This window comes from Acipenser ruthenus, chromosome 11 (assembly GCF_902713425.1).
Source record: "Acipenser ruthenus chromosome 11, fAciRut3.2 maternal haplotype, whole genome shotgun sequence".
NCBI classification, from domain to species: domain Eukaryota; kingdom Metazoa; phylum Chordata; class Actinopteri; order Acipenseriformes; family Acipenseridae; genus Acipenser; species Acipenser ruthenus.
The window spans coordinates 10704265-10731748 of record NC_081199.1 but is presented as its reverse complement, the minus strand read 5'-3'; the positions used below and the strand labels follow the sequence as shown (position 1 = coordinate 10731748).

General features: G+C 38.3%; 1 protein-coding gene across 4 annotated transcripts; it reads left to right on the top strand.

The window, feature by feature from the left end:
- The first annotated feature begins 957 nt into the window (after positions 1–957).
- Positions 958–27151, top strand: LOC117426177 (uncharacterized). 4 transcript variants are annotated; one of them, XM_059033334.1, is made up of 9 exons: positions 958–1017; positions 1814–1965; positions 9160–9358; positions 13807–13997; positions 14747–14923; positions 16124–16279; positions 19717–19854; positions 21159–21251; positions 23093–27148. In XM_059033334.1, exons 2-9 carry the CDS (start codon positions 1951–1953, stop codon positions 23483–23485), a joined length of 1362 nt encoding a protein of 453 aa, XP_058889317.1. In that variant the 5' UTR covers positions 958–1017; positions 1814–1950; the 3' UTR covers positions 23486–27148. The 4 variants fall into 4 exon arrangements, 3 of the variants coding, with proteins under 3 accessions (XP_058889317.1, XP_058889318.1, XP_058889319.1); XR_009330515.1 differs by lacking the exon at positions 958–1017 and having other exon boundaries at positions 1723–1965; positions 23093–23581; positions 26728–27139; XM_059033336.1 differs by lacking the exons at positions 958–1017; positions 1814–1965 and adding exons at positions 10411–10549; positions 10878–10989 and having other exon boundaries at positions 9258–9358; positions 23093–27151.
- Positions 27152–27484: the final 333 nt, after the last annotated feature.

Genomic DNA, 27484 nt, shown 5'->3' with positions numbered 1-27484 from the left:
TACGGTAAAGTGCATATTCTTAAACCTTGTCATGTCTGCAGTGACAGCAAATGTACCCAGATGCACTGTGCTATGTAATGATATGTATGTAATGATGAATATTCATGACATTATCATCAACTTAAATGACAACTGTAAGTACTGTGGGACAATAAGGAGCATTAATGGTGCAACCCCTTCAGTGTTTCATAAATTGTATGGACAGACCCACCCCCCAAATATATCCCTACAATATACCTAATTCTCTCAATAACTTAAACTAAACAAGGTTCATACCAAGTTTAGTCACTATTGGATAAAGCGGTTTTTACAGAATGAATGGAAAAATATGTAGTGTAATATAGGTACATACGGACATACCTGTATATCATCGTCGCCTGGGATACACCCCCGACAGCAAACAAGCTTCCCTATTGTAATTGCAGTACCTTTTGTCTGAAAACAAAACAGCTCATTAAATTAAAACCGGGGGAGGTGAGTGTTGTGATGCAACAATATAAGGTGTCTTGGCGGAACTTAGGCAGGCTGCCACATATTATAATCCAACTTCAGTCTGTGCCTCCAGCTGACGATTGTATCACATGCACAGCCAGGAGTATCTCACAGAACAAAACTACAAGTTATTATTAATTTCTTAGCAGACGCCCTTATCCAGGGCGACTTACAATTGTTACAAGATATCACATTATTTTTACATACAATTACCCATTTATACAGTTGGGTTTTTACTGGAGCAATTTAGGTAAAGTACCTTGCTCAAGGGTACAGCAGCAGTGTCCCCTACCAGGGATTGAACACACAACCCTCCGGTCAAGAGTCCAGAGCCCTAACCACTACGCCACACTGCTGCCCCTGAAAGTTGAAACATTGGGTGCGTTCACGGAAATCATTCTGCGTAGATTCTGTGCAGAATCTCCGCAGAATGACACTCGTGACCGCACCCACAGTATTCGGGTATGCGCGACACCATTTAAAAGACTACAAACTCAGAAACATTGGGTGTATAACAGTATAAGGGTGAATATTATTATTATTTATTTATTTATTTCTTAGCAGACGCCCTTATCCAGGGCGACTTACAGTCGTAAACAAATACATTTCAAGAATAACAGTGCAAGTAATAATACAATTAAGAGCAAGATAAATACAATGATGAATACAATGACTTTGGTTCAAGTAAGTAGTGTGACAAAATACAATTCAAATACAGCAGATAACAGTGTAAGTGCCAGAATAAGATGAATGGATGTACCTCACCTATGCTGGTGGGTATATTAAGTGTCAGTATTTTACAAGCGATCAAATTGACATTTGCTTTATGAATATATGCGTGTTTCTTTGTGTACCAGATGAAGTCCTGTTCTCTTTTTGTCCTAGTATGTAGTTGACTAGGTCTACTTAATCCTACTGACCATGCAACATATTTAAAACATGAAAAAAAAACTAATGAAATGCACACAAAATGTATCCTCGCATATATTCATTATATCATATCGACTCACTTGTTTACAAACAGGATAATGTGCATTTTGTTATTACAATCAAATTTAATTATTTATTTTATCTGTGTGCTTTAAAAAAAAAAAAAAAAAGAATATTACACCGTACATTTAAGATACTGGGTCTGAATCAACCGGAAGCTTTTGAAAACCGACCTGTTTTATCTTACGTTTAAGATTTGGGGTAATTTAAGAATGTATGTGTACACAGTCAACAGTCTTGAAATCACCTTAGTAACGCAATTTACGGCCATTTACACCTCACAGCGCCCTACACTCCTGTCGTAAACTAGTAAGACTCCTCTTCTCCGCAGGCGACGTTTGTGTACAGCTACCGATGACGAACAGCGCAGAAACTTGTCCTTATGGGCGCTATGTTCCGCTGGTTTAAACCGAGAAAAAGCGACTAAACCCCGGCCACAGGATTCCGTTACAGCACTACCCTGGGAACATGGCAGCATTTATCGTGAGTATTGGAGCCCCGGCTCCAGGGGTAACACGGTATAGGTTTCCGAGGCCTGAATACTTTTCCGCTTCGTTCTGCAGACAGGCCACTCTTTGTGTTTACATTTCTACAGTACAGCTAGAGAGTGTAAAGGGAGGTCATTGAAAGTACTCGACACCTTTTCATTTTTGGCCCGGTGATCGCTAGGAAAGCGTGAGTAAGGGAAATTAAGGAAAACACTTATTTTTTTTCGGTAACACGGTTTGTGTAGACTTGAAGATGGACCCCTAACAGCCTTGTATTTTGTCAGGTGTTGGTAGATTGCAGTGTCCGTATACTCGCCACTAGGGGGTATCGTTAAATTCAGCACTGACTATTAAACTTTAAAGAAGGTCAACAAATCGATTAAAATAAAATAGAAAAAACTGTATATGCAACTTATATAGGCAGACACTGAATTATTTGGGCAGCAGTGTGGAGTAGTGGTTAGGGCTCTGGACTCATGACCGGAGGGTCGTGGGTTCAATCCCCGGTGGGGACACTGCTGCTGTATCCTTGAGCAAGGTACTTTACCTAAATTGCTCCAGTAAAAACCCAACTGTATAAATGGGTAATTGTATGTAAAAATAATATGATATCTTGTAACAATTGTAAGTCGCACTGGATAAGGGCGTCAGCTAAGAAATAAATAATAATAATAATAATAATAATTGTTTATTAATCATCCCTGTGAGGAGAGCTTATACGTAATTGTCTTGCTGCTGCAGCAACTTCAGTATCTCTGCTATGCTTATATACTGTACCATTTTTAGATCACTACTTCATTTTTAAAATTTTCTGAAAACGTCTTCTGGAAAATGTAACGGCACCCTTCACTTTGACTTGTAAACTCAGATGATATGTTGTGGTCATGTGAGTTTCTGGTGTCCGGATGCTACAGACCTAACACTTTCAGATATTGGCATCATGTGGGATCGTGGATGTCATTCAAGAAAAATAAGCTCTTTTGTGGTAGTATTTTACAAAGCTGTATCTGCCACACTGCCAAAGCCTCATATCTCAGATTTAAGGGAAGTGACATGTTATTTTCATGGTTGTATAGCTCCTGTATGCTAAACTTGTTTGTTAGCATGACATTGACCTCTGACATAACATGGATGCCATATTGACATCATGAATTACTGTCTTAAAATCTCTATTGTAAGATTTGTCTCTATTAAGTTCCATTACCGATCTTGTCCTGTAAAAATGAGTAATTTCACTGCCACATTGATTGTGTTTTGTGGGAAGCTAGTTTGAGCACTTAAGGTTCAGCATTACTGTAATATTGACACATACTTGTTCCTTAGTTCCTAAGTAAACATCAACATCATGCTACCTTGTTCTTATGCAGCTGTGTTCCCAGTGTGTACTGCGAATTAGTATTAACGGAAAGGATGATGTTCCTTGATTGTTCCTAAGTAACATTAGATTGCAGAATTAAGAAGGGGAGATGGTTTGATGCACTTATAAACAGTACAAATACAGATTAAATCCAACAGTGTATAAGCATTTGGGCCAAGCCATTTGGTTTCCAGTGTTTTGCACAGATATTTTAATGCGCTGTCAGACAGAGTAGTCTGTGTGCTGGGGTAGTACTGTATGTGATTGCGGTGTCCTGTGTATGTAAGTAAATCCAGGATGCAGCAAGACAGATGGGGCGAAGGTTGTGCTAAATTAAGCCTAGGGTGCCATGACTGCAGCAAAACCGACGACAGGAGTGTAAATTGAGAGTAACAGGAACTGACAAGACTGGTAGCTCCTGGGAAAATAGCAGAGTAGGTGATGCATCCATTAGGTGCTCAAGAGATTAAACGGGTGAACCTCCAGGAGATGAACATAGAATTGAAAGGGATTCTGGATTATAGCAGAGAGAGCTGATCTTAAAGTGAAAAGGGTGTCGTTGGTATCACTCTGGTGTGGTGCATTGCTGACCATTTTTTCCTCTTGATTGGTCGGGGAAGGACTAACAAATGTCATACTTTTCTTAAAGTACATGGTGCTAACAAGTAATTCCAGTAAATGTTACCTAATATATATTGCTATAATTTCACTGGTCACAGGTTTTCCTAAAAACGCACATGATGCATTTGTCACAACAGCCCGCTACTGAAATAATAATGACTGTATGGATTACACCCATCGAGGTAAAGAACCTGCTGAATAATGTTATACTAACATATTGAGTTACACACTGCTTTGTAGTTTTCCATATATAGTACTTTAATGAAAAACTGACAAATTGAAAAATGTGACATTTCTAAATCTAACATGAAATACTGCACTACAGTTTTGGCTTCTGATAGACTTTTGCAATATCATTTTGTAGTTTCTTTGATTATGCGATGTTCATATAATTTATTAAAGTTTTGATTATGTCTCAATGCTAAAATTCTAGGTGATGCTAAACCTTTGGCCATAGCTCTGGATATATGTTCCCTGGTGAAAAATGTGAATAAAATGACATGCACAAAAATGTGTCATCTGTATCAGATGACAAAGTGAATTGTACAATTGTTAATTTTTACTTGACAACAATTCATTGACAGTTCGATTAGAGACTCATATAATCCATCTGTATACAACAAGTGGCAGCAGTGTGGAGTAGTGGTTAGGGCTCTGGACTCTTGACCAGAGGGTTGTGGGTTCAAAAATAAATAAATAATGTATAATGTGATATCTTGTAACAATTGTAAGTTGCCCTGGATAAGGGCGTCTGCTAAGAAATAAATAATAACAAGTGTGGAGAGATCTATTGTAACATCAGTACATTTTTTCAAGCCCGGTGCAGCTGCATGAATATTTTGTTTTACAGGATCTAATTTTCTAATTTATCTTGCGTTTATTCATATTATTATTATTATTTCACATTATTATTTTATTATTATTATTTCACATTATACAGATATCACATTATTTTTACATACAATTACCCATTTATACAGTTGGGTTTTTACTGGAGCAATCTAGGTAAAGTACCTTGCTTAAGGGTACAACAGCAGTGTCCCCCACTGGGGATTGAACCCACAACCCTCTGGTCAAGAGTCCAGAGCCCTAACCACTACTCCACACTGCTGCCTTACGATATCCAAATATCCGTATCCAAAGACAGACAGACTAGCAGAAACACACTGTTCCAAATGATGCCGTGCTGCTACGCAGTTGTGAAGCTTGATCTAAGGAAAGTAATACCTCCGAATTCAGTTGTTTGATTTAGGTTGAAACATACTTCCCATGCATTCTACTTGTTACATAAAAAGAATGAGAATACAGGTATATGGTATGTTAGGCCACAGATCGTCATTTTGCATTCTGTAGAGGAGTTTCCATAACACTGAAAACATGAGGTCTGATTCTCAAATAGTTTATGTGAGCTGTTGAAAAAGGGCTGGGGCTGCTTCTTATTAATGTAGACCCTGACTGGTGTGAAGCAGGAGGGCTCTCCACACTGCATGCCCTGTATCACTTAATCTCTACACACGTTCACTCCCCCACCTGCACTATAATTGACTGCATGTGCAGATCAAATACTCACAAACCTTTACAGGAAATATATTCCCCTGCAATCATTTATTACTGAACTGTACAGAAAAAAAATGTTGGTGCTTGATGCAAACTGCATAGTGCAGTGCAGTCGCTGTGTTCTCAAGTGAGCTGCATTTCCTGCATTATATTAGACAGTTAGTGCTGTGTCACTGATCCTGTGACACTTGCATTGACTGCTATATAGGCTATATAGGTATGCACAGAAATATTCTTGTGGGACGATACGATAAAATCTATAAGCAGATAGAAATTTCTGATTGTACATTTTGATTGTCTTTGTTCAGCTTTATACCTAGCGATATCCTGTGTTTCATTCCAATCAGAACATTGAGACCTTTGTAGTGAATGGAAGTGCACCACAAGTATTGAAAGTTAGCTACAACCGCTTTAGGTACTCATTATTATTCTTATTATTAATGCTGAAGCTTTTTTAATGCCACACAGAAAGCTTCTTGACTGATAGAGATCAGCTGTACTTAAACCACATGGCACTGGAATTAGAGATTCTGTTGTTTATTTAAAGGAAATAACTCCTACAAGCACTCCCGCACAAAGATACATGGTTTCCCAGGTACCATTATTTCTCAAGACTGCTGAGTAATATACAAATCCCAAGAAACAATTATATGGCATCAAAAAAAGACTGTGACCTTTTGTCCTTGATTGCAAAAAGTTATACCGTATTCCTTTGAATTTAAGACTTTTTAACCATTTTTTGATTCTCAAAAATAGCCTGTGTCTTAAATTCGAGTACAAAATCACCAACAAAAGACGTGATTCACCGAGTACAAAAACAGTGACTGACTGCCGAGAAAAGACGAACAAAGATGTCACTGCCCAAATACGCAAGCAGCAACGTGACTTACTGCTGAGAAAAGACGAACCAAAACATTACTGTTTGATCACGAATCACACATGACATACAGGCAGCCATTTTCAAAGAAGAGTCATTAGCTTCCTGAGGAATTCAAGGAAGCTTTTACAATTTTAGCGTTTCTAAAAACAGGACCAGCTTGGACAGACCCCGTTATTTTTCGACATGCCAAGCAATACCACAGTTCACAGAAAAACAGGTGTGAGTAATTGCCATATGCATATGTTATGTTCTGTTTCGGGTCAGTTTTGTACGATACAACAGCGTAATTGAGGTTGTATCTTTATAAATGCATATTTATTTGATGTTTTATTTTTTCCTCAAATTGAGGGTGCTAAATTTGGGCTGCATGTTAAATTCGAAGGAATACGGTAGTTTCTATCACACAGAAAGTGCTTACTTACTGTAAGTTTTATCTTGGGGTTTACAGACTGTAATGACTTTGTCATTGAGATGTGCTGTCAGGATAGATGTTTGGTAGAGCTAATAAAAGCAGGCACAGGTTCCAATCCAAAAATAATGTAACCTTTGTAGTACAGGCTTTATAAACGGGTTAGTTGAATTTGGTGTTGCCTTTTGAAAAATACATACATTTTAAGCTGGTAGGGTCAGTGTTATGGTAAGGATGGTGAATGTTTTAAGTACAGTATTTTAGAGTAAAAGAAGGTGTAGAAAGAAATTTGTAAGGTTGTCAGCTGAACATCTCGGGACCCTGCTGCCTGGCCTGTAATGAGGCTGGCAGCGTTCAACACTGCAGCAACCTTCCCTTGCATCAGCAGCAGTCTCAATCAATAGCTGCAGGGCCAGCTCTGTCGAGCTGCAGAAACGTGGTCTATGCATTGCTCAGAATTGGATTAAGAGGCATCTAAGTATAGTTACCAGGATATGGTATGGGGTAATATGGTTAATTGGATATTCGTATGAAAAAGATCTTTAGCTAATATAGTTAGACAATTGAGTCAATAAAATACAGTTGGTAGAAATGTTTGATTTCAGGACAAACAGACCTACTGGCACCTCAAGTAAATCCCTGTAATAATATAGGCTACATCTCACTGGCAGATGATTGGAAATCATTCAAATGAAGTGTTAATATTTGCTACAATTTAAAGAAATGTCCTTTTTATTGCAAGTCAATATGCATGATTTTATATAAAAGGGAAAAATGCCTAATTAGTGCAACATTATACTGTACACCTCTGCAAGTTCATCAGTCAATAAGACTGCAAAAAGGGATGTGAATACCAGCTGGTAAGAAACTTTTACGATGCATTGGCTGCGGCAGTTACTAGGGGTGTGCAGAGAGAGAGGAGGGATTTTTGAGGAAACTTAAGACATTCTTAACAACTGTGAATTATCTTTAAAAAAGTAAAGATTAAATATTTTGGAAAACTATGCTTACCTTGCACAAGACAAAAGCTTGTTCTATGTATTCCCCTGAACTGCATTAAGTCATTAGTTCTGTACATTTATTTTGGGTAAATATTGTATTAAATTAACTGTATTATGTAAAATAAATTGCTGTGACGATAACAAACATCTACTGTAGGTTTCATTAATAAGATGATCATTTACCCCTGTACAATGAACTCTCGGCTTTATCCCTTACATATAACATGGCAAACAATGTTAATTTCAGTGGCCACTGCATTAACACATCAGAAACGATGTGACAAGCGATATATGCCTCGTTGCAACAGAAAATAATAGAATCTGTACTTCTGATTAGAACATTTCACACCCATGGCGATGGAAGGTGTGAGGATGACATATGTTTTTACCATTGTGTTGCACGACAGTTAGGGGACTGAGCAGTCCAAGCTCTCCATCCAAGCATATAGGTGTTCAACAACACTTCCTAATTTAGCATGATTCACTCCATCCAAGTTCTATATTCAGGTACAAACCTTTTGGAGGCAAATCTAGTGCCACAGCTGTTCCAAATGTTGGAAGTCCATTAATGTTTCTGGACAGATCTTTTGTTTGACAGTGGATGTTTAGTCAAAGCCTGAAACTAACATGCACGCCTGCATTTCTTTCCATGTGAAAGTGACAGTGGCAGACATTATATACCCCCCACCCCCCAGGACAGTTCATATGTGCTCCAAGATTACTGTTCTGCAGCTCTAGATACACAATTATCATGTTATACCATTACTGGTTGTGCTCATATGTCTGCTGGATCATCTAACTGCTGAATCAAGCCAGGTGATGTCAGTGATGTGTATCAGCAATGTAAAGAAGGAAAGTTTAGTTTTATTGATGTTAAAACATATTCTGCTGGAGGCTGTGTGCGCCAGTGGTTAAAGAAATGGGCTTGTAACCAGGAGGTCCCCGGTTCAAATCCCACCTCAGCCACTGACTCATTGTGTGATTGTGTAAATTGATTAATAGAATCAGCCAGCTAATCTCAAGATTAACCAGGTCTGTTGGATAATATAATAAATGTCAAACTGTAACTGTCTAAACTTAACTTTAACCAACTTATTCAGTCTTGCATGTCGTTTACTCTGGAGACCTAGGTTAGAATAGGACGGGTTACAAATTACATGAGTTTAGCGGTTTACGTTATTCCACTACCAAAACCCACTGCATTGAGACAGGAAGCATTCATGACATCTGCCGACACTGCCTGTAGTCACTGTCCCTCATGGTTTCATTTCAACTAAATTCACAGGCACCAGACTTTAGGGGGGAAAAAAGCTGTTTATATTTAAAGGATGGCCTTGTATAATTATTACTGCCTCCCTCTCCAGGCACACCCCTCTGTGAGGATCAAAGGCACAGAGCACAACTACAACCCTGTTCTGTGTCAGGATGAAAAGTGTGCTTCCAGTTCCAAAGGGAACCACATGCATTGCCCCTTCTGCAGCATAGCAGAGGCCTACCAGGACCCGGTCATCCTGCGGGCACACTACAGAGTCAAGCATGTGGACAAGGGGATCGACTTTGCAGGTACTGTACTATAGGGTCAGCTTACAACATAGGCTTCATTCTATTGTAGCACATTACCAATTGGAATCGTCAAACATACAGTGGCAATAAATTATTCAAACTGTTTTATTACTGCAAGGTTTAGTACCCTTCAGCATTAAAGTAATTGTAGCTAACAAAATAATTACATAAATCTTACTTGTTGTGCACGTCGGATCGGATTCAGAATCGTTGCTGATTATTAATAAAATAGCATAATCTGTAACTGCTGTTATTATTATTATTACTATCTGCCATTTTCAATGACGTAGCAACTCTGTAGCCAAGCTGCGGTGTACTAAACATGCTGTGTGGCGATACTTTAAAACAAAACATTCCAATGAATTTCAAATTCAAAAGCTCTGTCTCAAATCATATTCTGTGCTTCTTGGACCTTTTTATCAGATACCGGTGTAGTAAATAATAAATACAGCAGGCCTGCAATGTGATTTAGTATACACTACAATGACAAGCTTTTACATTTTAAACTGCAGTTTTAACAAAAAATTACATAAAGATCTTGGGAAGAAATTAGGCTGTGTGTCTGAGTCTGACTGAGTATGTTTAATGTGCATTATAATTTACTGTTTCTTTGTCGTCTTATTGAAGTATATTATGTACTAAAATATTTCAAAATAAAAAAAAAATTATCTATTGATCTTGCTATATATATTGCAACCGCAAATAGAATTTAGATGTGTAAGGGGATGTAATGGGCAGTACATTCTACCCAGGCATTCTGTATTTATTCATTTGTGCAAATATTTTTTTGTAAGTGTATATTGTTTAAAAGCAATTAATCACTTAAAAAGAAATCACTTCTATAAAATTGTATCCCTAAGTGGCTGTGCATTCCTGTTTAGTATTGGTATATAAACTGAGGGTGTCAGTTTCCAGTGCTGTCAGTCCCTCATCTTAACATTAAACATTGCTTTGCCAGTGAAAGCAATGTGTTGTAGATGAGGACAACGCCACTGTTTAAAACGTTCGTCTCTTGCCTCTGAATTTCAGATTTATGTCTATTATTCTCCAAGGTCATGCTGCACTAGTCAGGCAGACAGAACACACAAACCACTGTGCCAGAGAGATCAGGCCAGTGCTTTACTGGTGTAGAGCTGCGAGTAAATGTCTTGATAGACACGGTTACTGAAACAGATGCTTAATCTTTCCCTGGTGAGTGGACATTTCCTTCTCTCCACATTAGTAGGGCTGGGTTCACTTCAAAGCCCTGGAGGGTTTGATGTTCGTTTGCTATCCCAGTATTGTGCAGTTACAGCTGAAATGAAATTAAGATTTAATATATGTGGGAATATGGAAAAAAAGCAATTTTAGTATAGAGGTCTAAAACAGTGAATTTTCAATTATCATGAAAAAAAATTTTTTATTTAATTTTGTAGTTGTCAATTATTTTTTATTATTTTCTCCCAGTTTAGAATATCCAATTATTATTTAAATTATTATTATTTTTATACCACGCCGACTGCTTCTTTTCACACTGCAGACTCATCATGCAGCCACCTTGGAGCTACAGCATCGGAGGACAAGGCAGCTCCAGGCTGCTTACAGGCAAGCCTGCGGGTGCCCAGCCAGACTACAGGGGTCGCTAATGCGCGGTGAGCCGAGGACACCCTGGCCGACCTAAACCCTCCCTCCCCGCGGGCGGTGCTCGGCCAATTGTGTGCCACCCCCTGCACTCCACGCGGAGCACCTTTACCGGATGCGCCACTCGGGAGCCCCTAGCAATTCTTTTAAAATAGCCATTGATTTTTCTATGGTCCTGGCTTCTATCTACATCCAGAAATATCAAATACTTGAAACACGCTCACATGATGGTCACTAAATTTATTTGTGTTATTATAAGTTATACAAAAGCATGGCATCTGTATGCTTAAATCTTAATATGCAAATCTTAGGTCACTGGAAATATAAATCAGAAATATCTTTTAAATATATTTATATGAGTATAGCGTATTTTTTTAAGGTTGGATGTGTATATTGTATATCTGCACCACAGACTGAGAAATAGCAGTACTGGTTACATTGTAACTATACAATCAAAATCAAATCAAATAGTGCTGCTCCAGAACAGAAAACAACAAAAGTTGTTCAATACACATATTTATGAATTAGTCATTTTGCAGCCTTATAGAGACTAGGGGGGGAACTATGCATCAACAACTGCTGCTGCAGAGTCACTTAGAATAGGACCTCGGTATTACATTTGATCCAAGGAGGTTAAGTAACTTGCTCAAGGTCACACACAGTGAGTCAGTGGCTGAGCAGAGATTTGAGCCTGGAACCTACTGGTATCAAGCCCTTTTCTTTAACCATTGGACCACCAAGTCTCCATGTCCATTTAGTGGATATCCTCCCTTTAACAACCATGTTCTAAATTCAATTCCAACATTTTTATTAACATCTTTTTCCTAAAGTAACATTAGCAATAAGTAACTACTCAATACATTTCATATATTGGAAGGTTGCATTTTACATATCAGACTCCACTTGCGCTGAGCAATCTTTTTTTTATATAATGGAGATTAAATACTTTTCGGCACTTACTTAATTTTGTAAATACAATACCTTTTAATCGTTAAATTTCAATTAAGACATCAGTCCCAGCTCCCCCGCCATTTTCAGAAAATGAATAAAACAATTTAAAATGTAAATATCATAACATTGAAAGCTTGTCAGTCAAACTTATCTATGATTGACAGTGTGTGACCGGGCTCTGACCTGTGGACAAGGGTTTGGATTGGTCAGTCTGAAACGTGACTACATTGGAATCGGTGTTGTGTTATTTATCTTCTGCGTGTTGTGATGTAATAGCTAGAAGAGCCTTTGTTTCAGTAGACCTTGAGATGCAGACGTGTTAATGGAGTAGCAAATCTTCCAGTCACTGAGTGCTACTTATAATTTGTCTGCTGTTCCCCTGGACCTGCTCCATCTCACAGCAGAGCCTAGATCATTAAAACTGAGTCTCAGACCATACATTCAACAAAGTGATATAGCTCTCATGAAGGTTTTATGGAACTGGAATAAATGGCATTTACATCACTGGTTTACAGTCCTCAAAGAGAAGCAGAATGAAGAGGGTATCATGTTGTAGCTGATTGCAATTCGAGAGAAGCTTGAGAGGTCTGTGATGAATTCTCCAGAACACTGAGGTGCAAATGTAAAGTGTCCCCAGGTTGCTGTTTAATATATATGGAACAGCTTTTATTAAAAATGAATTGGTTTTGGAGATGTCACGTGACTGAATGGGGCTGCAAGCTTAATGGAAGCTTTCTCCACTAAACTCGATACATACTCATTTTTCAAGCTGACAAAATGAGCAAGCTAACACCAAAAAACTTGGAGAAAAGATTTATGTCTGTCTCCTGGAAAAGAGTCGCATGGTGAGAAGAAAAAGGTTAAACTGGCCCCCCTTGATGAACCTATGCGACAAACTTGTTTTTAATGTAATAGTTTGTTAGAGGTGGATGAATCACAATTGGTATTAGGTGGAGATTTGAATGCTGTAATAGACCCGAAACTTGACAGATCAATAGCACACACAGCATATTCTTATCTCAGTTTCAAAATTTTTAGAAGAGTTACATTTGAGAGACCAATGGCGCATTAAGAACCTGTAGTCTATACTCGAGTAACTCTTATACCTGTTTTTGGCCAGGTATGAGAGTTACTCGAGTATAGACTACATTTTTGTATCCGCTAGTTTATTTCAATTCATTGATGCCTGTGAAATGAAGTCCAATATTGTATCTGATCATGCTCCGTTGAGAATGGAAATTACCCATCTCAAGGATGCCGGGGCCAGGGGGGCCACGGCCCCTCACTTTAGTAGGACAGAAAGGGCCACTAGGTGGCGTTTTAATTGTAGTTTACTCAGCAACACTGACTTTTTAAAGTAACTTTCTAAGAGGTTTTTTCTAAATTGATACGGATACTACATCTAGTCCCAAGCCATTATGGGAGGCCACAAAATGCTTTCTGAGGAGCAATTGTATTTAATTTTAATGTTACTTAAATGTCACTCATAACAAACAAATGTATGACTTGGAAGAACAAATACTACTGTTAAAGAAGGAGAAAAGAGGCAGTTTCAACAAGATATAGCCAAGCATCTGATCATACTGACTTTAATCATGATTTTTATTTTTTTCTAAAACAATTGTATCTCTGTTGTAATATTATGAGCTTTGTACTGTATATAGTTATTGTTTTGTAATAGTTTTTTTTATTTGAATTTTTTTTAATTGGTTTTGAATTTTTAAAAAAAAATAGTAATTTTAAACTTCACACTCGCCCTCCAGCCGCACCTCTGCTGCAGTTGTATTTGTGGGAGGAGTGAGAGTGAAGTCTCTGACTATGGGCCATGGTTGGCAGTGTTGAATCTCTGTTCTTCTGTATCTCGCCCTGCTCTTTAGGCTTGAAGGTGCTACGCTGCTGTAATCACTGTGAAATTGTGGGCACCATTAAGGGGGAAAAGAAGTTTAAAGGAGCTCACTGGCACTGCTACCGCTGCCGCAACGGCTTCAACCGTCGCGATGAGGCTGTGAAGCACTACAAAACACACTTTAGAAACCCACACACCACCTTCCAGATCCAGATCACACAGGTACGGGGCGCACTACAAAACACACTTTAGAAACCCACACACCACCTTCCAGATCCAGATCACACAGGTATGGGGCGCACGGGGGGGGGGGTGGGGGGGGAATGTTGTTCGTGTGAATAAGGGAAGAGTTTGTTTTAACCTTGTTTGCTTACAGTTGACATTTGCTCTTAAGTGGAGACTTGGAAGAGAGGGTAGAGACACTTCTTTACAAGGAGTGGTGAGGTTATGGAATGGGTTATCTTGCCATGCTGTTGATTTCGAGTCATTGGCATCCTTTAAGACCCAAATTGGCAGCGTTTTGTAGGAACCGGGTGAGCACTGATGGGCCAAATGGTCTCCTCGTGTTTGTAAATTTTCTTGTGTTCTTAATTATGTTCATACATAATACTGGTATATCAAAATACTTTAACTTAATTATTACTTTTAATAGTTGACAAAGTGGCATTACATAAAGTAGGTACATCAAAACCACTTTAAGAACCTGTGCTAATTATAACATCATTTTATTTATTAATTTTATTTCTTTTAACAATTCGGAAGAGTATTGTTTGCGCCAAGCAGTAAATGGCAGCATAAAAAGGTTATTTTGGTTTATTCTTTAATAATTTAAGTTGCTTTATTTTAAGTTAAAGGGTGCTATAGGAAGTGTGTTTTGGTAAAGGTATGGTAATCACAATGTGTGTGATAATGTTATTGGATATGTATGCAATAAATTTGACTAGAACTGCCATATTGTCTTCACTACCCAGGAGGTGAACAGCAGGCAGTATTATGAACAGAGTGTGGAGGCCCATCCAAAAGCCTATGGGGGTCTCGCCATCACAGCCGGCTCAAACGGAGACTACAACACCATTGGCTCAGTCCTAGCGCAGACTGTCATTGCTACAGCAACGGGCACAGAGACCCTCATCACTGAAGTCTCTAAGGTAAGGTAAGGCAATGTAGTGTTGACAGTTCTGACTGGCCTAGAGTCATGCCAGCTGAAGTGGACCAACCGCTTCAGAATATTGTAAGAAAAATCCTGGATAATGACCCCATTCAGACACTTAAAAAATGACACATATAGGTAACTGTAGCCCGAAAGGTCTACAGTTAGTTAGTTAGTTAGTTTCCTTAATTGAAAGCTGAATTACACCCTCCTCCTCCATTCCTTGATGTGGGAATTATGATACATTGTAGGGGCATGATGGCTGCACATTTTCCGAACCCCTTCGTTGTTATTGTGTTGTTCTTATTTTAATACAGTGGCAGATTCATTGCTACAATTGTGTAATGTTTCAGCTACTGACCATACAAATCTGATTTACTTAGTGATGAATACATATTTTAACAGCCCCATTGAAATATTTTGTATTTGTGTTGCTTTGATGTTTCTATCGTTCTTTGTAATGGTTGTTCGGAAAAATGCCAATTTAAATTAAGTTCAGTGGTGCAGCTTGAAGCCACACAAGTCAGGAGATGCCATACCACCCATGTTAGCTACATCCAGGTTAGGCTTCTAGCAGAGATACTGAGGTGTGAGGGGCAGGGTAGCATTCAGTGACCAGGGAAGAAAATAACATTGGTTATCGGAAACATCGGATTGAAAACCTAAATGTGTTTTTTGTGAAGCTACAATGGGACGTAAAGCAAAATCAGTTAGCCAGTATGTGAAGGAAAATGAGGATTTGGATAATGAAACCATAAAAGGAAAGACAGGAATCGTATGCAAGTACGGCAGTTGTAATTCCTGAGAATAGTTACACAGCTGTACATAGTTTACCTGCCAGGGTTCTGTTTACAGCACTGCAGTTTCAATGGGACCTGAGTTTTCTTTCCTCAGTCCTGCAGTAGCCAGACATCTGCACTTCGACATAGTAAGTTAACCTCTTATAAATATAATTAGGTATGATAGATGTGAGTAATAATAAGTGTTGGCAACCAAAATTTAGTGTATTTGTGTGGTGTTTATTTTCTATCCAAGAAAGTAACCGATTTTGATACCAAAGACAACAAAATGGTTTGAGCAGAACTTTTAGGGAAGTGATTTAATAGCACGTAAATATACGTACCTGTGTGTTTGTGTGAAGACCATTTGGGTACAGGGTGTAGATGCCCCAGTGCTAAGCGTGTTTGTTTTCTTAAAGGACAGCAGTGTGAGCAATGGGATCACAGTGGGAGCGGAGGAGACAGTGGGGCCCTGCCCCCAGTCCTCGGGGAGACAGACGCTGGTTCTCATGGACCCCGATGGAGAGAGTGGGAACCTACTGTATGAAGAAACAACCAGTATCATTACAGAGCAGGTAATGGTTGGGGGAAAAAAAAATAACGTTTTATTATTTATATATATATATATATATATATATATATATATATACATACAGTGCCTTGCATAAGTATTCACCCCCCTTGGACTTTTCCACATTTTGTAGTGTTACAACCTGGAATTAAAATTGATTTAATTGGGATTTTTACCATTTGATTTACACAACATACTTAACACTTTGAAGGTGCAAAATATTTTTTATTGTGACACAAAATTTAATTAAACAAAAAAAAAGACATTTGTTGGTTGCATAAGTATTCACCCCCCTGAGTCAATACTTGGTAGAAGCACCTTTGGCAGCAATTACAGCTGTGAGTCTTTTTGGGTAAGTCTCTACTAGCTTTGCACATCTGGATCCTGCAATTTTTGCCCATTCTTCTTGGCAAAATTGCTCAAGCTCTGTCAAGTTGGATGGGGACCGTTGGTGAACAGCAATTTTCAAGTCTTGCCACAGATTCTCAATCGGATTGAGGTCTGGGCTTTGACTGGGCCATTCTAAGACATTCAGGTTCTTGTTTTTAAACCACTCCAGTGTAGCTTTGGCTGTGTGTTTAGGGTCATTGTCCTGCTGGAAGGTGAACCTCTGCCCCAGTCCCAGGTCTCTTGCAGACTGAAACAGGTTTTCCTCTAGAATGTCCCTGTATTTGGCTCCATCCATCTTGCCCTCAATCCTGACCAGTTTCACAGTCCCTGCCGATGAAAAGCATCCCCATAACATGATGCTGCCACCACCATGCTTCACCGTGGGGATGGTGTTCTCAGGGTGATGAGCAGTGTTGGCTTTGCGCCACACATAGCGTTTTGCGCTCAGGCCAAAAAGTTCCATTTTGGTCTCATCAGACCAGAGAACCTTTTTCCAAATGTTTGCTGTGTCTCCCACATGCCTTTTGGCAAAATCCAAACTGGATTTGATATGGGTTTTTTTCAGCAATGGCTTTCTTCTCGCCAGTCTTCCTCCAGTTGTGGATCTCTCCAGCTCCTTCAGAGTTACCATTGGCTTCTTGCTTGCTTCTCTGACTAATGCCCTCCTTACCTGGTCACTGAGTTTTGGTGGACAGCCTTTTCTAGGCAGAGTCGCGGTTGTGCCATATTCTTTCCATTTTTTAATAATGGATTTAACGGTGCTCCGGGGGATGTTCAAAGTTTGGGATATTTTTTTATAACCCAACCCTGATTGGTGCTTCTCCAGAACTTTATCCCGGACTTGTTTTGATAGCTCCTTGGTCTTCATGATGCTGTTTGTTTAGATATGCTCTCTAACAAACTCTGGGGCCTTCCAGAAACAGGTGTATTTAATCTGAGATCATGTGACACTTTAATTCCACACAGGTGGACTCCATTCAACTAATTATGTGACTTCTGAAGGCAGTTGGTTGCACCAGAGCTTATTTAGGGGTGTCACAGCAAAGGGGGTGAATACTTATGCAATCAAGACTTTTCCGTTTTTTATTTGTAAATAATTTTGAAAAATATGTAGATTTTTTTCCCCACTTCGACATTATGGACTATTTTGTGTAGATCAGTGACAACAAATCCTAATTTAAATCAATTTTAATTCCAGGTTGTAACACTACAAAATGTGGTAAAGTCCAAGGGGGGTGAATACTTATGCAAGGCACTGTGTATATATATATATATATATATATATATAATTACAAAAGCTGCTTTTTGTTTTGTGACATTACCAATTCTGGAGCATGAGTCTTCATAACATTGATTTAGATAAAAACATTTGAATGGCAGTAACAGTTAGTAATTCTATGTTTTATCACTGATTAATGCTAAATATCAACTTTTATTGTTTATTTAAAATAAATGATTCCATTACAATCTAGCATCATATACTTGCATAGTTTTGTTTGGTGATTTTATAAGTACAGGGTGAGACAGGGGCAAGGTTGAACCTGTAAACTAAGTGAAGAGTCGTCTGCTCAAGCTAATGTTACACCGCTGTGTTTAAAAATATATAAATTCCAATACAGACATGCCTATGATTTAAAAGTATCCACAGAACATATAATTTTTTTAGACTGCTTTGAAGATTGCATATCAGATGAAAATGAAAAAAAGAAGCTACATTCACAAAATCTCTCTGTCCATGGCCATCTGATGAAAACTTGAATTGTTTTATAGTGGGAAGGTGAACACTACTATAGTAGGCTATCCTTCAGGTGCACAGTGTTCCTTTATGCAGCTACCATGCTAATGTTTTAATACTACAGACAATATTGTGCTATATATGATATAGTACTTTTTGTAATAATGGGTAGTTTTTTTGCACAGTGGGCCATTATACAAGTTGTGGTACTAGTAGTAACACATTTTACATGACATTTTAATAGGATTCACCAATATATTATAATGACTTTTGTAGAGCTATTGCAATCTGGAATTTGTATCACAAACCCTTTTTAATGTCTCTTGTCCAATAAAAAAAGAAACATTTTCCAGCCACATTTTGTAAAGTAATCCCTCAGGAACTTAAGCTTCAGACTTTGATTTGGATTTGATACGCTAATGTGTCTGTACTCTGCAGGCTCTTATAGTATAGCAGGGAGGATGAGAGGCAATATTTTACTTTGAAAGAGAAGCAGAGGTGATATGAGCAACCTTGGGCTAACCCAGCTTGGCAGGCAGGAAGGAGCAGTGACTCAGCAGCACTTAAATGAAGGTCTGGATTACATTTCCTCACGCTAATGGGGAGGGCTGTGCACCTGCAGCCTACAGAAAGGAACTGCAGTTTGATTATCAGGACAGGCTGCGACAGACTCGTCCGCTATATCTGGATTAAAGCGGTTCCTTTGAGAACCCCAGACAGCTCAATACCACCGTGCTTATTCACTGTGCAATCCGTTTTTATGATGTATTCATTTGATTGGTGCAGACAAAGGCAGCCGGGGACAATGCAGTAAAGGCTTTATAACCCTAATACTGCAGGGAATAGAGAATGATCTTGTCAGAAGATTACAGGTACTTTGAAGTGTTACAGAACACCCTGCACAGTTTACAATAAAAACACTGCGTTTTGCTGTGTCCCTTGTTGGCCGTATCGCAGAGTTATATTTGTAAACATATTGCTGACTCTTTTACATTTTATAATCACACATCATGGGTCATAAATCAACTGGGCAAAACGTTTCTCAACATTTAGTCAGGAGAAAAAGAAAAATGTCTTCTAAGATCTCAGTGTGTCACGCTCCCTCCTGCAATAATGCTGGTTTTCTGTTCCCATGATACACCACTCATTTCAGTCAGAGTAGCTCCATGATTACAGAGCGGTTACAGTGTAGAAGGTACAGTAGTGGTTTTGAGTAGCTCTAATTACTACCGATGGGATATTTCTTCTTCAATGACCTTAAAAAATGGGTCCCTGCTAAGGTCACTGGTGTAATACAGTAAACATTTATGTTTCAGGGTGGGGAGAGTCTTGATCAGAACCTCTTGCTGGAGAAGCAGCTGATAGAGCTCCATCAACACAACCAGGCACTGCGGCAGGAGAAAGAGGAGGTGGAGAAGAAACTCGGAGCAGAGATCCAGGAGCTCAAGGACCATGTATGGAGGGGTGGAGGGGAGGGAGGGAGGAAAGAAATGCTAAAAGTACATGGAGCTACCAAATAATTCCAGAAAATATTCTCCAGTATGTACTACCATCCCTTCATGGACCTCACCTCTTCCTTTATGAAAAATGAAAACATTATGTTAAACGTGGATTGGATTTTGAATGGTATTTTTCTCATAGCTCTTGGTGAACAATAGTGAACGCCTACTACTGGGAGTTTGAAGTCTTGTAGGAAAAACTATAAATAATGTTTTGTTTATGTAGACTATATTTATTTAATATATATTCCTCCAGAAAAAAAAATAAAAAAAATAATAATAATAATTCTTAAAAGTTTGCCATTTGTTTAACTAAAAGAATTCCACTCCCAGAAGCGTTACGCACTGGTTACCCTGTGACATTCTTTTATGTGACCTCTTGAAGTTGACCAGAAATAAAGAATTAAAATGTCTACATGGAGTGAACAGTAACTTTGCTTCATTAATCGCTTTAAATAAAATATCATTAATAAATCAAATTCACCTTTCTCATAATGTGTGCGTGCTTCAAATAGTATAACATGAGCCCTATGAAATGATGTCAATACATATTAGTTGAAATGCTGCTGGAATTATTTTGTGTTACAGATCACCCTGCACAGTTTACAAGAAACACATTGCATTTTGTTGTATCCCTTATTGGCCGTATCGCAGAGTTATAGTTTAAGACATGTTGCTGACTCTCTCACATTTTATAATCACACAGGAGTGTTCACCAGGAGAGAAAAAAAAAATGTCTTCTAAGATCTCAGTGTGTCACACTCCCTCCTGCAACAATGCTGTTTTTCTGTTCCCACAATACACCACTCATTTCAATCAGAGCACCAGCATTGTTGCAGGAGGGAGCATAAACTGGATACACTGCAATATTATTTACAAGAAAAAATCTTTCTCCTGCCAAATAAGTAAAAATAAAAAAAAGTAATTCCCTAGTTTATTTACCTATGATGTGTGATTGAAAAAAATATTAAAACTATCAGGAATATGTTGAAAATGTTTTGCGATATTAACATCACGGTATTCAGCAAAGGAAAAGTAGTGTGTTTCTTGTAAACCCCATCGACTGCTAACGCTTTGTATGAAAATGTCGGTATCAGGCTGGCACAGTTTCATCTTTTGTTGGTATTGTTTGGTTTGGAAAATGTCGGTTTCGGTTTGCGAAAATCATAACGCCTTTTTTTTAATGCCTTACTTATCACTCCTTTATGTCTAAATGCTCAACTTTACACTGCTTTTCTGTTTCTTCTTGCCCCTTCAAGGTGGCTGGTCTTGTCCAAGCAAATGTGAAGATGTTTGAAGAACTGCAGGTCTACCGGGCAGCTGATGACACTGAGCAGAAGATCAGTAAGCTGGTGAGTCTGTAACCACCTCATCCTAGTCTAGAAATGCAGTTACAGTTTTATATTGCACATTTCCCTTGCCCCATTATTATTAAGAGTCTGCACTGCCGCTGTCTCTTCTTTAACAGCTTGTATCTCAAACTATATTTTCAGCTGTGAAGGGTCTTCACATTCTTTTGGTTTTGAATGTGAAAGTACTCTCAATGCAATGATTATCTTGGATTATTACCTGTTTGTTAGTCAGTTAGGAAGCTGGTTGCTGATTGCACCTCTAAAAGACAAATATTATGTCTTTGCTGAATACTTCCTACGCTGTTGTCCTTCGTTACGTGTTGAAACTATAATGTACAGTAAACAGCAGCCCCGATTGGCTTTAAGTACCCTAACATAATTTACTTTAATAAAGCATAGTGAAAGGATGGTAAACCATAGTTAAGATTTGTAAAGCTCATAGAGGTATAGTAAACTATGGTAAATGTATAGTATAACCATGGAAAATAAGCAAAGTAATTGTGCACATTTACCATGGTATATTTTTATAAGGGTACTGTGTGAGAACAGCTACAGTAAGCACATACAGTAGTTGCAGGCCTTTTGAGCAGAATACAGATATTACTTTTGTCTTCCCCTTACACAGGATTTGTTATTTGTGTTGCAGTTTACATACGATTGATTAGACAATAGCACACATGCTTCTAATTGTAATGTGTCAAACCTAGGATTTTAACTATGTATATGTAATATTTTAGAACCAGGTACAAAGTTTATACATTTGTTTTATAGGTAGTCAGTACATTTTGACGTTATCCTAACAACCGTTAAAACAACTAATATCAGAAGTTTTTTTAAATACTTACAAAAATGAAATGTTCTTATAGTTTAAATTCAACATTGCGTTCCTGAATTTTTATATGGTGAACACACATAGATTACCAAGGACAAAAGGATAGAACGTATTCATGAGATGTCAAAGATGAATGTAGGTCTTTGCTTTCTGTACGAGAAGAGAATTAAAATTTCTAAAATGGGGGTCTGGCAGCCTGCCTATTAGCAATTGTGCATTTTTGCTGGAAAATATATATTCTCTTTGTATTTGTAGTTCTGTCATTGGAACCTATTATTTATACGCCGTTTGAAAGATATGGTTCAGTGCTTTGCTGCCGATGACTGGACTTTTTCACTTCCTTTAACTAAACATTGCTGTCCCACCTTTCAAAGAAAGATCTACGCCAACCACATGTGTGTTAGAAACATTTATACTGCTGTCAGGAAGCTGCATTGCAGGGCACAGCCACACAGTAAAAGAAACACTGAAATAAAAGAAGTAAAACCTCTATTTTTCTGATTCTCATTGCTGAAACCCTTCTTTCCTTCCCGGGATGGTCAACTATCACTCTAAACCCAGTGCTGTTTGTACATATTTTTGGAATGATGTATGGTTTCTATATTGTACTACAACGTCTACATTAACCCAACCTCACCTCAATCTCATTCTTTAGGTATAATACACACTCAGAGAGAATACTTTAAAATGGTTGTTATTTATATTGCACTTTACAGACACTCACAGGGATGCTAAATTAGTTGGTAGTCGGGTATACCTACTATAACACTTAACTAATGCATACAAATTAATTCCAATGCATACACTTTTAGGTCTCTTGTTCATTATATCATTCTAGTTCCATGATAAAATATATTAAAGATATTTAATATTGATGTTAATAATGTCCCAGAACCCAAGATGGAACTGTTTTGTTGTAATTAACTTGACTGTTCATCTGACAGGGGCTATCCTAACCCAGTAGTAGAGACTGAGCCCTGTCTGATGCCTGTGTTGCTCTCCCTTGCAGATGGAGTCTATGGAGAGGCAGCACCAGGAGCTCCTGCAGACCCAGCTGGCAGCCCTGCGGAAGGAGATGCTGCAGGGGGCAGTGAATGGGGAGACTGGGGGGACCCTGCAGCTCACCCTGCCCCAGGACAGCGAGGAGGGAGGGGGCAGCGTTATCTCCTTTCTGGGACCCTCACATGGCACGGGGACGGGGGCCGAAGCAGGGATCACCTCGCTGGAGATCGTGGAGGTGCAGCTTCAACATACACCCCATCTCCCCAAAATAGACAGTCCCCCTACCTCCCTGTACCCTGCGGAGGAGCTGCACGAGCAGGGAGGCTTGTCCCCGGAGAAACGGGACGCTGAGGAGCAGCTTGAGGGGGAGAACAAAACTAAAATTCAGAGGACCGTCTGAAACTGAAAGACAAAGCAGTTAGGATCCAGACCTTCCCGTTTCTACCTTCCTTGTTTCTGGGAACTTCCTGCCCACTCCAAGCCTTTGAATACAGAGGCAGGTGACAACAAATATTATTTCTTTTATAATATTTTGAAGTAGGTACTGGGACCTAACTAAACTGTTCGTTCCCAATTTGGCAGTGCTGCAAGTCAAAAGTCCTTACTCTTGACAATACCAGTTATTTTACAGCAGAACAGTTATGAAACATAATGGATACTGCAGAAAGGTTTGGCCACTGTTTTCCATCCCGTCCAGATATATGGGTATTTATTGTGCAAAAGCGGATGTCATCCACACTATTAACAATATAATAAATTTGGATTCCTATTCAAAAGGGGATCCAGCAGGTGTTATATTGAAAAACCAGGTAAACTATAAGAAAATAACCTTCCAAATGATTTTGTATTGCATTAAAGACAACTTTTAGTCTAGAATATGACATACTCCAGTACAAGTCGTTATTTATCTTTTTCTGTAACAATTCCCAGGAGCAAAGACCCATTGTGGTTTTCTCAGTGATATTGTGCCTTGCCTACCAGTGAGCTTACTGTAGCGGCTCATGTGTGCAGACGCCCAGTATGTGTGCATACTGGTTTCTATAATATTGGTTTGGAGGCTTCTGATGGTAAATTCTTACCGCTTATATGCCCTCAGATGTCTGCTGAAATCCTCTTCACTAATGTGTCTGTGAAAGGTTTTTGAAGTGTTACAGACCCCCCTGCAGTGTTTACAAAAACCACATTACCTGTGCTATGTCCCGTGCTGTCCATATCGCAGCAGCTTTTTTCCTGCATATTTCCCGATAGTGTTGATATTTTATTATTCATATATCCTAGGTAAATAAACTAGGGAATTTTATGTTTCATTTTTTTTTTCAACTTTTACTCTGGAAAGTTTGCCAAGAGAAAGAGATTTTTCTTCTAAACATCGCAGTGTATCCAGTTCGTGCTCCCTACTTCAAAATGATGGTGGTGATTTGAAATGAGTGACGTATTGTAGGAACAGAAAACCAGCATTGTTGCAGGAGGGAGCGTGATTTGGATACACTGCAATCCTTAGAGATTTATTTTTTCTCCTGGCGAACACTCCAGAGTAAATGTTGAGAAATATATTGCCCAGTTTATTTTACCAATGATGTGGGATTTAAACTTTTCAAAAGAGTCAGCAACATGTTTAAAAATCTAACGCTGCGATACGGACAACACAGGACACAGCAAAGGTAACATATTGCCTTTATTGTAAGCTGCAGTGTGTTCTGTAACACTAACTTATTTTAGCATAGGGGTAAATAAGAGTGTGTACTTCTATAGGGTGCATTCACACTTCCATTGCGTTTTGTTTGTGATAAGAATTCATCTCGCCCCCGTGGATTGCTGTCTTTGTTCATGTCATCCTCATTTTCAAGGATCATTGTGCATGGTTTTTTCAATTAAAAAAATGATTGAGACTTTTTTAAAAAACTACATTTTATAAAAAAAACATATAACAATCACTGCTTGTGCTCTTGTAGGACATGTTTTCCGTACCTTGTCTTTAAACCCATTTGTCCTGCCAAATTGGTACGTGGTTTATTCTCCTCATTCCATTCATTTGTTACAGAAAATAAGACTCCACCTGTCCCCACATAGTTTCCTATTGGGCTTTTCACATATCAGTACATTCAGTGATCAAAAGCCTAAACATTTTCTTCTTTTCCACTGTGTGTGTTTTCCACATCGTTTTTTTTTTTTTTTTTTATGTTAATATGAGGGGTATCTAATCCAGGGTATATAACACAAATGGGAAGCTTACTGAGTTAAAAAGCTTTTTAGAACATTCAAATATAACCCTGTATGTTTTGTAACGGAAATGTGAAAATAGCAAAATGATGAGACTTTCAAGAAAGTTGATTTGTTAATGAAAGGTTAATTAACTTACGATTACATGTTGAACATGTTGTAAAAAAAAAAAATGTTTCAGCACCAAAACACAGTTTTGAGTTCTACCGTGTCAAGTTCAGAGGTCGTCCCCACTTGATAATTTCATAATAAAATTCAGCAGAGACTGGTAAATGTCAGATGTAATCAAATCTATGTACAGAGCAGACAGAATATTGATGACACACAGTGCGATTCAGGTGTCTGGAACTAAAATAGACAGGAGATGGTGACCATTATTAACTATTGCAAATTCAGTTTATCTGCCCATCCTGGCCTTTTAATTTGCATGCAACACAACAAACTGGTTTGACCAAATAATGCTAGTTCACTTTGTTTTTGTGTTCATATTCATTGCTAATTAATGATCCTACACATCATGTATTAAAACAGAGTAGCTGGAAATACTAGTGCTGGAACGAGCAAAGGGTTTTCATGTTCAAATATTCTTTCAAAATGTAAATTAATATTGGAACATGTGGGATTCGTACCATAATACAGTAAAAAAAAAAAATTATATATATATATATATATATATATATATATATATATTCTCTCAGGAGTAAAATACATGTGGTCAGTGTATTTGTCCCAGCACTAGGAAACACAGTAAAGCCATATACATTGTTACATACAGGGTGCTTCAAAAGTCAGTAGGTTGAAAAAGAATGTGCTGCAAAGCAATGAGACGTGAAGTAAAAGTAGTTGCAGCTCCCTCTGTGATGCCATTGCCTTCCCTAATGTCTACCGATCCCACCTGCCAAGTCTACACTGCATACCTTTTCTTTAGCTAGAGGCTTTTGAACCACCCGATAAATGCTGAACAAACTCAACAATCACATATCAACAATATTGCAGCTAAAAATACTAGGACAGTTTAGCTGCCATACCTAAAGAAGTCTAACTAAACTGAATAGTAAATTGAATATTCTGTTGAGCCATTCATAGGACATGTTTTAGGGGTGTATTAGTTATAGCAAACAAACATATTGTATACTACAGCATGAAGGCAAGGTAACTAATGCAGAAGACTTGAGCGTGAAAGATTAAACTTTTTACACAATTACAAATTGTGGCTATAACCTGGGTTAAGTGAATTGTTTTAGGTGCCCCTGTACCATTTTCTAGAGCAATCTTATGTTTTCCATCAACAGTGGATGTCATGTTTGTGAGTCCACAGAAAGTCTGTCTGATTGTGCTAAAGTTTGCTTACCTGTGTTTGATGTGCAACAAATTGTGAACAAACTGTAGTTCTAATTTTACAATTGTGTACTTTGTATACAGGGTCATCTGTGCCTGGCTAGAAATGTAAATGGCATACAGAGAGTTCTCCAGGAAAAGGATACAAGGCCATCATAAACCAGACTAAACCCTTCAGATGCTCCACATAAAGACTAGTTGTATTTGCAGAAGAGGCAGATGTCTATGTAAATCTTAATAGATTTGTACTGTATTTATAGCTATTAAGGAATTTTCCTTGATAATAAAGGTTGCATACAGAACTGACCGGCAATATTGTGGTTCAGAAGCCACCTGTCTTGCTTACTTAAATAAGCTGAACCTTTATTTTATTTTTTAACTTTGCCTTATTACTTCTAATGTATGAATGTATAGTTTTATAACAACATAAATGGTGCTGTCTTTGCATCTGCAAGTAAAAACATCTTTTGTCCTGCTCTTTTTTTGTTGTAGTTCATTTTGTTCTATTCTATATGAGTAAGTCAACAGTAAAAGGCGATTCATAGTTTTAGGCTGTCTGCATTGGGTTTTCCCACTTTCCTATATCAAGGTGTGTTGTATTAAAACAAAAACATTATTTAGGTCAAATGACCTAGGACTGGTTTCCCAGACCCTGATTAGCACTAATCTTGGATGACTTACTGTTACAGGGTCTGTTAAAGCAGTGGCTAGTGTATAGAACACTTGGTATGAAAGAAAGTGTCATTATAGCAGGTTAGCAGACTAATCCTAGATCTTAAAGGGAATATGTATAGGTCTGATAGTTTAAAAAAAAAAAAAAAAGTTTTCCCTTTTGATGCAT